This window comes from Colobus angolensis, unplaced genomic scaffold (genome assembly GCF_000951035.1).
Source record: "Colobus angolensis palliatus isolate OR3802 unplaced genomic scaffold, Cang.pa_1.0 Scaffold134, whole genome shotgun sequence".
NCBI classification, from domain to species: domain Eukaryota; kingdom Metazoa; phylum Chordata; class Mammalia; order Primates; family Cercopithecidae; genus Colobus; species Colobus angolensis.
The window spans coordinates 3,150,010-3,164,094 of NW_012114422.1; the positions used below are offsets into that span (position 1 = coordinate 3,150,010).

The window sequence follows — 14,085 nt, forward strand, 5'->3', positions numbered from 1 at the left end:
GGATGAATTTCTAGTAGCTCAATAGGGTCTCTTCCTAGTAGACCCCTCCACTGAAGTTAAAAAATTTCTGGTGACCTTATTTGTGACATTCACTATGTTATTAATATAACCATTTTCCAATGCCAAAATTTCTAACCTACTAGTTTTATTGGTTGCATAGTTTTTCATCATAGTACTGTTTATTCTTTCTCTTATTATTGGATATTTGATTTTTTCCAACTTTTCATTAAATAACATCAAGAACAGATTTGTACATGTATTTCTTCATGTATCTCTGATAGTTTTCATAATGTTAATTCCTAGAGTGAAATGTATAGGTCATGAAAGACTTCTAATAGACACTGCTAAATTGTCTTTTGAAGATTTTAACAAGTCTCAGTCTCACATAAAAATACCCTTTCCCCCCAACACTCTTGATAATGGCAGATAATAATGTTCTTTTTAATCTTTGCTAACTTAGCAATATACATATTACAATATATATATTGAATATGAATATTTTCCTGTTGAATTTACATATTTGGGCATTTTCTTTTTTTTTTGAGACGGAGTCTCGCTCTGTCACCCAGGCTGGAGTGCAGTGACCGGATCTCAGCTCACTGCAAGCTCCGCCTCCCAGGTTCACGCCATTCTCCTGCCTCAGCCTCCCGAGTAGCTGGGACTACAGGCGCCTGCCACCTCGCCTGGCTAGTTTTTTGTATTTTTTAGTAGAGACGGGGTTTCACTGTGTTAGCCAGGATGGTCTCGATCTCCTGACCTCGTGATCCGATATTTGGGCATTTTCATAAGTTTGTTTCTTTTGTGAATTGACTCTTTATGTCCTTTGCCTGTTTTTCTGTTCACCATTTTGTTTTGCTTTGTCAGACTTTATTTTGGGAATGTTAAGTGTTTGTTGTAATTACTGTAAGTTTTTTCTCAGTTTGTGGTTTGCCTTTAACTTTTTTATTATGTGTCTTTTACTAAATATATGTTTTGATGCCGTATATGTAAAACCACCCACTCACCTGTCCAGAGATTAAATGTCATCTATATAGCTTGGTATGTTTATGATTTCTAGTTTTGCATTAAACTTTTCAATCCATGTACATTTATTTTGGAATATGGCTTATATAGGGACACATATTTGTTTTTTCAGAAATAACTAATTAGCTAGCATCTTTTTTCTTGACTGGTAGTTCATCCTTTCCCCATCAATTTGAAATCTCACCTTTGTCATATACTAAACGTTTTATATAATATGTGTGTGTATCTGCCTAGAAATAACTTGTCCAGGCACATCTTACAATTCTTGATGTTTCTAACAAGACCACTCTGTTACTTTACTGTTTTAGAAAGCACTTAAGTGTAATACTTAATCTACTGTATTAAAACTGTATACAGCAGCCAGGCATGGTGGCTCATGCCTGTAATCTCACACTTTGGGAGGCTGAGGTGGGAGGATCTTTTTAACCCAGGAGTTTAAGACCAGCCCAGGCAACATAGTGAGACCTTGACTCTACAAAAAATTTAAAAATTAGCTGGGTGTTGTGGCATGCGCCGGTGGTCCCAGATATTCAGGAGTCTGAGGTGGGCACTTGCTTGAGCCTGGGAGGTCTCAAGTCTTCAGTGAGCTGTTGTCATGCCACTGCACTCCAGCCTGGGTGACAGACCAAGATCCTGTCTCAAAACAAACAAACAGAAAACTGTAGGCAGTGCTGCTGTATTATCCTGATTTCTAAAAATTAGTGACCCCCCAAAGTATTTCCCTCATCAGAATGTTCTGTTATCAGCCAAAGATTTCTTTTTGTCAGCTTACAGCCTGCCAGAATAAAGGCAAACAGTGGTAGATAGGGTGAACCGTTGTGATTCTGAAGCATTCTAAGTGGTTTCAGAGATATGAAAATTCATCATCTTGTTTTGTGTTAGGGGAAAAGGAAATATTGGTAAAGTAAACATTGAAAATTGAGGTAAATACCAGTATCTGAACTTTGAAAAAGTAGCCAGAATGTTCCTAAGGTGGCAGCATTTCAGAAATTATACGATTTCTCAATGCTGCTGGTTACTGGAAGTTCTAAGGCTCTGCCCATGTCTGGACATCACATTCCATCTTCCTTGTCCTTATAGGGCTTCAGCCACACAGCTGGTTAAGGTACAGTTTGACCATGGATTTCTCAAGAAATGAAAGGTACATTATGGTGCTGTAGGTCAGATGTGAAGTATGTGTCTTATTTTGTGAACTATTGTAGCAAAACTAAATCAGTGAAGGGATTTTGCTGAGAAAGTGGTTACCAGCATTCACAGAGCTGGCTACTGGGTGAAAAACCTGAATTCTAAGTTTTGCAATTAACTGCATGACACTGAGTATTACCTAATAATTCCTTTTGTTTTTTTCAGTTGCTTTTGCATTATATAGGTGTTTTCCCAAATGTGTTCTGGAAGACATTATTGCTGCAAGGTGCTCTGGAAGACATTTCAGGGACCATAGCTAAATCAGTTAAAGAAAAGCTGTGTTACTAGATCCTTCTCTAAGAAATGCTTTGGCTGGGTACGGTGGCTCACGCCTGTAATCCTAGCACTTAGGGAGGCCAAGGCAGGCAGATCACTTGAGGCTGGGAGTACAAGATCAGCCTAGCCAAAATGGTGAAACCCCACCTCTACTAAAAATACAAAAAAAAAAATTAGCCAGGCTTGGTGGCTTACGCCTGTAGTCCCAGTTACTTGGGAGGCTGAGGCTGTAGGATCACTTGAGCCCAGGAGGCAGAGGTTGTAGTGAGCCGAGAGCATGCCACTGCACTCCATCCTGGGCGATGGGAGTGAAACCCTGTCTCAAAAAAAAAAAAGAAAAAAGAAATGCACAATATGTAGTCCCGTACTAAAGGCTCTAAAAAGTCTTACAGAAAAGAAATTTAAATCTTTTGGACCTATTTCTTGACGTCTGTAGGAACCGTTTCATAAAATCCACTTCAGGAACCTGTATTAGCTGCTGTGCAAGGTATCAAACTTCTATAATTCTAGTTCCAGTAAAAAGTTGTATATAAATAAGTTACTTTTTATGTAGTACTTTAATTTGTAATATCAGTATGGAATCTTCTTAAGGAAACACTGAAAAAATCCTTTAATTGTACAAGATCTTTGTACAGTATCGTGGACTTTTAAACACAGAAACACAAAGAAGCATTGTTTTATCCTGTGAATACCAAAACTTTGATTTGGAATTATTGGTGAGAAAAAAGCAGAATCAAACATTTCCCTACTTTTTAGGAGTTCTGTGCAATACCTCAAATTCTGTCCAGAATATTCCTACAAAGTACAGTGTGGTGTTAGACACTGTTTACATCCAACATGTTTTCTTTTGTTTAATGTAATTTGAGCTATTATTGGCTCAAAATATATAGATTCTTAGTGATCTTTTATATTTATTGTTCATAAAATAATGTTTGGCTTCCTAATAAGAAAGTTAAGAGGAAAATCAAGGTGTTTTCCTCTTGTTTGTAGGATGGGTGCTGCAGACAATATATATAAAGGACGGAGTACATTTATGGAAGAACTGACTGACACAGCAGAAATAATCAGAAAAGCAACATCACAGTCCTTGGTTATCTTGGATGAATTGGGAAGAGGGACGAGCACCCATGATGGAATTGCCATTGCCTATGCTACACTTGAGTATTTCATCAGAGATGTAAGTATCCGGTAAACTGTATTTAAAAAGAAATTAATTTTTAAATTATTATTTTTAAATGACAGTTATAATTGTACTATATTTATGGGGTACAGTGTGATGTTGATGGGTGCTGACGAGTTGATGGGTGCAGCACACCAACATGGCACAAGTATACATATGTAACAAACCTGCACGTTATGCACATGTACCCTAGAACTTAAAGTATAATAATAAAAAAAAATAAAAATAAAAAAAAAATAAAGAAAAGGCACAAAATGAAAAAAGAAAAAACAAACAAACAAACAAAAAGAAGTAATGTTAATTTATTTTACAGTTGTCACTGGGGTGGAATTGAAGAAATTATGGGTAATTAGCTAATCATCCATATAATTGGCTATATTGGAAATAATATTGTATGCTTTAATTATAGAATGTTTAAGCAAATATGTTAGTTGAGAATACGAATTTATAAATAGCTGCTGAAAATGTAAGTATGAAAGAATACAAACTCATGCAATCTACATGCAACTACTTTATGCAGCTTTGTGAACAATTATTGTTAGCTAAGATCAGGTATCCAATTGTTAAGTCCTGACAGGCTGAATTATATATGCTGTAGGATATGTCTTGTTTCATCTCAATCTTCCTTTCCAAATTTCTGATAGCTGCTTTCACAAATAGGGATTCCCCTGTTCCCAATCCAATGACTACACTACTAACTTCCTGCATTCCTCCTTTTTATTTTTTATCACCATGCTAGGCATGGCTGTGCCTAATAGCCTCTGAGTTTTCTGCTGACTCCATGAGACACTTTCATTGTAAATTTGACCCTAAATGATTTTTGGCAAAGGTGAGACCCTGATGCCACTCTAGCTCTGAATCTTAGAGGCAGTTGAGAATTTCGCTCACTGAATTTGTTTTTGTTCATAGATTGTCTACTCATTCTTTTATTCCTTTGTTTACTTATTCAATAAACATTTGCTTGGTGTCCACTGTGAAAAAAAAAAAAAAGAAACATATAAACAATGTGGAGTGATTAAGCTAATTAACATATTCTTCACCTCGTTTAGATATCATTTTTTGTGGTGAGACATTGGAAATTTATTCTCTTAGTTATTTTGAAATATATATTATTACTGCTGTAGTCATAATACCATTATGCAATCCCTGCATACCCTTGTGTACATGGATGATACATATTATACACATTATTTTCCTGATCTCAGTCTGCAAATACTCAGAATTCTCTTTTTTATAATTGACCGCAGCCCTGCAAATGATCATTAGAATGCTACACACTGAATTCAGACAGATTGACCCTAAGTAATATTGGTAGTTTTTTGATATATGTTCCTTTTTCTTGCTGACTCAACATAAATCTGGTTGTATGAAAAGGGCCTCCCTGGCAGTATTTTCACTCAGAATTGTATCTTATTATCCTTGGTGAACCCTAAATCAAGAACAGGTATCATCCATCAAAGCCAAATTCCTCGAGGGAAAAACAAGGAAATACTGCCATTTCTACTTTGTGAAATCCTTTTATTTTACCAACATCCTGAAAGATCTCACTGTGACACCTTTGATCTCATCTCATTGTGTTTCTATATGATTTGGTAACATCATTCCTTCAAAGCATGTCTCCTTTTTTCAGGGTGCATTTCTAAGCTTCAGTGTGAAATTTTGTTTGTATCAAACTTTCCATCCCTATCATTTCCATCTAACTGTCCCCTTTAGTTTACTTTCCCTATCTTGTTCATTTTGGTCTCTGCTTTTCAAATCTCCCCCTCACGGAACCTGCCTTTAGGCCTTTACCTTCTCTGGTCTTTCTTTTCTGTTTTTTCCCCCCATTTTCTTGCTCCTTTGTCATTGTGTCTTCCCTCATTTTCATTTCTTTCTCTCTTCTATTTAAGGAAGAAATTGGCTATTTAAGCCAATAAAATCATATTTTTAATATTTCTTTTCAAAAACCAACACAAGGCCAGGCGCGGTGGCTCACGCCTGTAATCCCAGCACTTTGGGAGGCCGAGGCGGGCGGATCACAAGGTCAGGAGATCGAGACCATCCTGGCTAACACAGTGAAATCCCGTCTCTACTAAAAACACAAAAAAAATAGCCAGGCATGGTGGCAAGTGCCTGTAGTCCCAGCTACTTGGGAGGCTGAGGCAGGAGAATGACATGAACCTGGGAGGCGTTGCTTGCAGTGAGCCAAGATCGTGCCACTGCACTCCAACCTGGGTAACAGAGCAAGACTCCATCTCAGAAGAAAAAAAAAAAAGCAACACAAAAATAAAATTTCTTTTTCATTAACCTTCTGTTGCTCTTGGTGTTTTGGGGTTTAGTTTTGTTTTTAAAGCTTAATTTCCATTTGATTTTTTTCCAGGAGGTAGTTTTTCTTCAGTCTTTAGAGACTCAGCTCCATGCACAGGCTTTGATGGAGATCATGGGGCAGCATCCTCAGATCTAAATTGGAGTGGAGTTGTTTGGTCCCCTAGGCTTCTTGAGAATGATTCCTGACTACCTTGCTGTGAGTGGCAGAATTTGTGCAGTAATACAGTTTCACACACTCCTTGGGAAGCACAGAGACATCAACAATGCTCAATTTGGAAATGTCCCTGACAGCTGCACCTTCTACTATATTTCAAATGACAAACTTCTTAATGGCCTTGTCCTTAGGTGTGCATCCAACACAGTTTGTGCAGCAAATAAGTTGCACCTAGCTATGGCCCTTTTTGGCGCAACCATTGTTGTTGTTCTTCTTCCTTCTCTTCTTTCTCCTCCTCCTCCTCCTCCTCCTCCTTTTTTTTTTTTTGAAATGGGTTCACTCTGTCACTCAGGCTGCAGTGCAGTGGCATGATCATGGCTTACTGCAGTCTCAGACTACCTGGGCCCAGGTGATCCTTCACTTCGGCCTCCCGAGTAGCTGGGACTACAGACACACACCAACCATACCCAGCCGATTTTTGTATTCTTTTAGAGACGGCGTTTCACCATGTTGCCCAGGCTAGTCTTGAACTCTTGGGCTCCAGTGATCCACCTGCCTTGGCTTCCCAAAGTTCTGGAATTATAGGCATGAGTTACCATGCCCAGCCTCCCTTCTTTTCTTTGTTATTTTGGCAGTGAAGACCCAAGAGAGACTCAGGTTTTGTTTAAACATTTATTTAGATTACATAGGTAATTATGACATTTTGTTTTTTTAAAGGAATTTTTTTGTTTTGCTTTAAAAAATTTATTTGCAAAAAGATGTAACTCAGAAACTTTAATCATTATAGAAACTAAATAAGAAAGCAATTGACTTTTGTATATTACCCTTGTATCCTACAACCTTGCTATAATCACTTACTAATGCCAGTCTGTGTGTATGTTTGTCAATTCTTTTGAATTTCCTACATAGGCAGTCATGTCAGCTACAAACAGACAGTTTCGCTTCTTTCTTCCCCATCTATTTTTTTTTTCTTGTCTTATTGCACTAACTAGGACTTTCAGTACAGTGTTGAAAAAGTAGTAAGAAAGGATATCCTTGCCTTGTTTCTGATCTTAGTGGGAAAGCTTTTTAAGTTTCTCACCATTAAGTATGATGTTAGCTAGAGGTTGTTTGTGGCTATTCTTTATCAAATTGAGGAAATTCTCCTCTATTCCTAGTTTACTGAGAGTTTTTATCATGAATGGGTGTTAGATTTTGTCAAATGCTTTCTGTGCGTCTATTGATATGATCATGTGATTTTTCTTCTTTAGCCTGTTGATATGATAGATTACGTTAACTGGTGTTCAAATGTTGAATGAGTCTTGCACACTTGGGATGAGTCCTACCTGGTTATGATCTGTTTTTCTTTTTATACATTGGATTCATTTTGCTAATGTTTTATTGAGGATTTTTGCATCTATGTTTATGAGAGATACTGGTTTGTAGTTTTCTTATAATGTCTTTGTCTGGTTTTGGTATTAAGGTAATGCTGGCCTCATAGAATGAGTTAGAAAGTATTTACTCCACTCCTGTCCTCTGAAAAAGACTGTAGAGAATTGGTAAAATATCTTCCTTAAATGTTTGGTGGAGATCACCAGTGATGCCACTGGGGCCTATGATTTTTGTTTTGGAAGGCCATTGACTCAAGTCCTTCAATAGATATAGACCTCTTCAGATTTTCTGTTTTTTCTTGTGTGAGTTTTGGCTGATTGTGTTAGCCAAGTTTAAGGAATTGTTTTTCAAGAAATTTTCACCAAGGTTACCAAATTTGCGGACATAGAGTTGGTCATAGTATTCCCTTATTACCCTTTTATTTGTCCATAGCATCCGTAGTGTTGTCCTTCTCGTTTCTGATGTTAGCCATTTGTATCTTTTCTCTTTTGTTCTTAGTTAGCTTGGCTAGATGCTTATCAGTTTTCTTTTCAAAAAACCAGCTTTTGGTTCTATTGATTATTTTCCCCATTGCTTTCTTGTTTTCATTTCATTGATTTCTGCTCTTAATTTTTATTATCTCTTTTCTTCTGCTTATTTTTGCTCTTCTCTTGCTGGTGTCCTAAGATGGAAGCTTAGCTTGTTTATTTTAAATCTTTCTTTTTAAAAATGTGTTCAGTGCTATAAATTTTCTTTTTTTATTCTTTCTTTTCTTTCAATTTTTTCTTTTTTTTTTTTTTCTTTTTTGAGACAGGGTCTTGCTCTGTTACCCAGGCTGGACTGCAGTGGCATGAACACAGCCCACTGCAGCCTCGACTCCCTGGGCTCAAGTGATCCTCCTGCCTCAGCCTCCCACTTAGCTGGGACTGCAGGCACATGGCACAACACCCAGCTAATTCTTTTTTTATTTTTTGTAGAGATGGGGGTCTCACTATGTTGCCCAGGCTGGTCACGTATTCTTAGACTCGAGTGATCCTCTCGCCTTGGCCTCCCGGAGTGCTGGGATTGCAGGTGTGAACCATCACTCCTGATCTATAAATTTTCTTCTACTCACTACTTTTGCTGTATTCCACAAATGTTGATAAGGTGTGCTTCCTGTTTGTGTTTAGTTTCAAATAATTTAAATTTCTCTTTATTTCTTTTTTGACCCATATGTTTTTTAAGAATGTGTTGTTTAGTCTCCATGTATTTGGGGATTTTCCAGTTACCTTTTTGTTATGATTTCTAGTTTAATTCCATTGTGGTCTGAGATCAAATATTGTATGATTTTTATTATATTAAATTTGTCAACATGTGTTTTATGGCCTAAAGTGTGGTCTTTCTTGGTGAATGTTCCATGTTAGCTTGAGATGAATGTGTATTCAGCTGTTGGATGAAGTATCTATAGATATAAATGATGTCTAGTTGATTGATAGTGTTGTTGAGTTCAGCTGTGGCCTTACTGATTTTCTGCCTGCTGAATCTGTCTGTTTCAGATGGAGGAATTTTGATGTCTCTAACTATAGTAGTATGTTCATCTGTTTCTCTTTGTAGTTCTATCAGCTTTTGCCTCATGTAGTTTGACATTTTCTTGTTAGATGCATACATGTTAAGGATATTATGTCTTCTTGCAGAATTTATCCCTTTATCGTTATGTAATATCCTTCTTTATCCCTGACAAATTTACTTGATCTGAAGTCTGCTCTGTCTCAAATTAATATAGCTACTCCAGCTTTCTTTAGAAATTAATATAGCTGCTTCAGCTTTCTTTAATGTTAACATGATATATCTTCCTCCATACACATATATATATTTTAGACAGAGTCTCACTCTGTCACCCAGGCTGGAGTGCAGTGGCACAATCTTAGCTCACTGCAACCTCTGCCTCCCAAATTCAAGTGATTCTTGTGTCTCAGCCTCCCGAGTAGCTGGGATTACAAGTGTGTGCCGTCACACCTGGCTAAGTTTTGTATTCTTTTTAAATTAGAGATGGCGTTTCACCATGTTGGCCAGGCTGGTCTTGAACTTCTGGCCTTAAGTTATCCATCTGCCTTGGCCTCCCAAAGTGCTGGGATTGCAAGTGTGAGCTGCCACACCTAGCCCCTCCATATATTTTTAATATATGGTTATCTTTGTATTTAAGGTCAGTTTCTTGTAGACATCATGTAGTTAGGTCTTATTTTTTGATCCACTCTGATAATCTGTCTTTTAACTGGTGCATTTAGACCATCAGCATTCAAAGTGATTATTAATAGAGTTGGATTAATATTTACCATTTTTTACTTCTTTCTATTTGTTGTTCTTGTTCATTGTTCCTACATGTGTCTTCCACTGTTTTTCTGCCTTTTGTGGTTTTTAACTGAGTATTTTATATTATTTCATTTTCTCTCCTTTTTTTTTTTCTGTTTTTTGGTTTCTTGGGGTTTTTTGAGGTGGGATCTTACTGTGTTGCCTAGGCTGGCCTCAAACTCCTGGACTCAAGTGACCTTCCCACCTCAGCCTCCCAAGTAGCTGGGAGTACAGGTGCTTACCCAGCTATTTTCTCTCCTTTCATAGCATATCAGTTATATTTCTTGTTTTACTTTTTCTAGTGGTTGTCCTAGAGTTTGCAATATACATTTGCAACTAATCCAAGTCTAATTTCAAATAACACTGTATTGCTTTATGAATAATGCACGTATTTTTTAATAACAAAATAATCCTGATTACTTTATTCTATCCTTTGTACCATCACTGTCATTTATTTCACTTATACATAAGTGTACATAAGCATATATATATAAACACACATAATCTCATACACTGTTGCTATTATTATTTTGAACAAAACGTTATGCTAGATCCATTAAAAATAAGAAAAATAAACTTTTTTTGCCTTCACTGATTCCTCCTTCAATAGTGCAGTTTTCTTTATGTAGATACAAGTTTCTGACCCCTGTCATTTTCCTTCCTTCTAAAGAACTTTTCTTAATATTTCAGGATAGATCTGCTGGCTACAAATCCTCAATTTTTGTTTGTCTGAGAATGTCTTTATTTCTCCTTCACTTTTGAAGGATTATTTTGCAAGGTACAGAATTCTAGGTTGGAGAGGTTTTTGTTTTGTTTTGTTTTGGTTTTTTGCCTCTCAACACTTTAGATATTTTACTCCTCTCTTTGCTTGCTTGTGTGGTTTCTGAGAAGTCAGATGTAATTTTTATCTTTGAGCTTGTGCAGATAAGGTGTTTCTTCCCTCTGGCTTACTTCAGTATTTTTTTTTTCTTTGTCTTTGGTTTTCTGTAGTTTGAATATGATTTGTCTAGGTGTGGTTTTGGGGTCATTTATCCTGTTTGGTGTTCCCTGAGCTTCCTAGATCTGTGGTTTTGTGTCTGACATTAATTTGGGGAAATTCTCAGTCATTCTTGTTTTAAATATTTCCTCTGTTTCTTTCTCTCTTTTTTTTCTCTCTGGTATTCTCCTTAGCTGTATGTTGTATCTTCTGTAGTTGTCCCAAACTTTTTGGATATTCTGTGGTTTTTTTTCCAATCTTTTTCTCTTTGCATTTCCATTTTGGAGGTTTCTATTAAGATGTCCTCAAGCTCAGAGATTTTTCCCTCAGCTGTGTCCAGTCTACCAGTAAGCTCATCAAACACATTCTTCATTTCCATCACAGTGTTTTTGATCTCTGGTGTTTCCTTTTGGTTTTTTCTTAGAATGTGCATCTCTGTGCTTACATTGCCCATCTGTTCTTGCATGCTGTCTGTGTTATCCATAGAGCCCCCAGCATACTAATCATTTGTTTCCAATTCCCAGTCTGATAATTCCAACATCCCTGCCATAGCTATGTCTGGTTCTGATGCTTGCTCTGTCTCTTCACATTTGTAGGTTTTTACTTTTAGTGTGTCTTGTGACTTTTTCTTGACAGCTGGCCATGATGTATTGGGTAAAAGGAACTGCTGTAAATTAGCTTTTAGTAATGTGGTGGTAAGGGGCTAGGGGAGGAGTCCTATGATTAAGTCTCAGTCTTACCTCCCTCCCACCCCTCAGGTGGGATAGGAAGGCTAGAGTGGGCTAGAGTTCGATATTTCCTTTCTCTCCTGTGGAAGGCTAGAGGAGACTGGAGTTGAGTCTTTCCCTTCCCCCAAATAGGTTAGGCTCTGATAAAACCCCAGCAGGTTTTTAAACTACTTAAGGCTACTTAAGGCTCCGCTTAAGTAGTTTCTTTTGAGGGCAGGCCTTGTTAAGTACAGAGTGCCCTGGTGCGTTTCAAAATAGTTCTTTCTTTCTTCTCCTTGCCTGAAGCATAAGGAGAATTTACTCCAGCATTTATTGTGAGAATCCAGTGTAACTCCTGGGAGTAAAACTCACAGAAGTGTGCCCCCTTCCCCCATGACTCGGTTCCCCTGGACTTTCTGACTCTCAGACTTGTTGACACTGAGTCTCCAGTAATTGATCAGTTCCAGTTCCAGTTTTCCTGCCCTGATACTGGTTCCTTCAGAGGTTTCTGCCTGCATTTCAGCCCAGGAAAGTTGTGATTCTTTGTATCTGCTTGTCTGTCTGTAATTTGGGGGACAGTGGTTTGCATGTGACTTCATTTCTCTTACAGATCTAAGAAGAGTTGATTTTTCAGTTTGTTCTACTTTTTCCTTGTGATGGAGAGGCAACCTCCAACCTTCTTATATGCTAGACTAGCATATGCTTATAACTCCAACCTTCTTATATGCTAGACTAGCATATGCTTATATGCTAGGTCAGAAACTTCCCTGACCTTTTTATGGATGGAAATCTTTCTTTTCATGGTTCCTTCTGATCTTTGGATAGGGAAGAGAGATCAGAGAGGAGCAATAAGGGAGGTCATGTGTTGCTGCTGCAGGCTGAGAACAGCCTTAAGGAGTGCAGTGTAGGATCCTAGACCCTTAGGCTAAAAGTGCCTATCAGCTTGGAGAAGGAGCACCATGGAGATGGGTGGTTCTAAGATCCCTCAGGGCAGATTTTAAGCACAACTTTTAAAAGAAATCCTGCCTTAATATGTTTCTTTGTTGTTGTTATCAGAAAGAAGGCACACGTTCAGACTTTTAATAAGGTGAATGACAGGTGAATCAAAACTGGAATTCTTTGATTTAATTACCTCCTTCTGCCAGTATTTAGGCTAAGATTGGTGTTAACTTTCCTCCAGATAGAAGTTTCCAGAATATATAAAATATGCCTTAAAATAATGCTTATTAAAGAATCCATGAGACTGGGTGCAGTGGCTGACGCCTGTAATCCCAGCACTTTGGGAGGCTGAAGCAGGAGGACCGCTTGAGCCCAGGTTCAAGACCAGCCTGGGCAACATAGTAAGACCTCTCTCCACAAAAATTAAAAATAAAAAGTTAGCTAGGCATAGTGGCGCATGTTGCAGGAAGTCAGGGACCCCGAACGGAGGGACCGGCTGAAGCCGCGGCAGAAGAACATATATTGTGAAGATTTCACGGACATTTATTAGTTCCTCAAATTAATACTTTTATAATTTCTTATGCCTATCTTTTCTGCAGTCTCTGAACATAAATTGTGAAGATTTCATGGACACTTATCACTTCCCCAGTCAATACACTTGTGATTTCCTATGCCTGTCTTTACTTTAATCTCTTAATCTTGTCATCTTCTTCGTAAACTGAGGAGGATGAATGTCGCCTCAGGACCCTGCGATGATTGTGTCAACTGCACAAATTGTTTGTAGAATATGTGTGTTTGAACAATATGAAATCTGGGCATCTTGAAAAAAGAACAGGATAACAACAATGTTCAGGGAACATCAGAGATAAGACTTCTGGCAGCTGGTGAGCTGGACTGAACAGAGCCATATTTCTCCTCTTTCAAAAGCAAATAGGGGAAATATCACTGAATTCTTTAGAAAGAGAATGCACCCTGAGGGCAGGCCTATAAACAGCCCCCTTAGAAGCCTGCTGTCTTTTTTTTTTTTTTTGAGATGGAGTCTCCCTCTATCGCCCAGGCTGGAGTGCAGTGGCCGGATCTCAGCTCACTGCAAGCTCCGCCTCCCGGGTTTACGCCATTCTCCTGCCTCAGCCTCCCGAGTAGCTGGGACTACAGGCGCCGGCTACCTCGCCCGGCTAGTTTTTTGTATTTTTTAGTAGAGACGGGGTTTCACGGTGTTAGCCAGGATGGTCTCGATCTCCTGACCTCGTGATCCACCCGTCTTGGCCTCCCAAAGTGCTGGGATTACAGGCTTGAGCCACCGCGCCCGGCCAGAAGCGTGCTGTCTTTTATGGTTGAAGCCGAAGGGATGAAATAAGCCCTGGTCTCCTGTAGTGCTCCCAGGCTCATTAGGACGAGGAAAATTCCCGCCTAGTAAATTTTGGTCAGACAGGTTGTCTACCCTCAAACCCTGTTTCCTGATAAGATGTTATCAATGACAAGTGCCCGAAACTTCATTAGCAATTTTAATTTCACCCCATCCTGTGGTCCTGTGATCTCACCCTGCCTCTACTTGCTTTGTGATGTTTTATTACCTTGTGAAGTATGTGATCTCTGTGACCCACACCCTATTCGTGCACTCCCTCCCCTTTTGAAAATCGCTAATAAAAACTTGCTGGTT

At 38.4% G+C, this 14,085-nt stretch overlaps 1 protein-coding gene across 1 annotated transcript in view; it reads left to right on the top strand.

Annotated features, from left to right (window-relative positions):
- The window catches only part of MSH3 (mutS homolog 3), a 228,733-nt gene that overhangs the window by 197,827 nt on the left and 16,821 nt on the right, over positions 1 to 14,085 (top strand). The window contains exon 21 of the mRNA XM_011934338.1: positions 3,475 to 3,661. Within this exon, the coding sequence (XP_011789728.1) occupies positions 3,475 to 3,661 (187 nt within the window). The remainder of the gene's footprint in view (positions 1 to 3,474; positions 3,662 to 14,085) is intronic.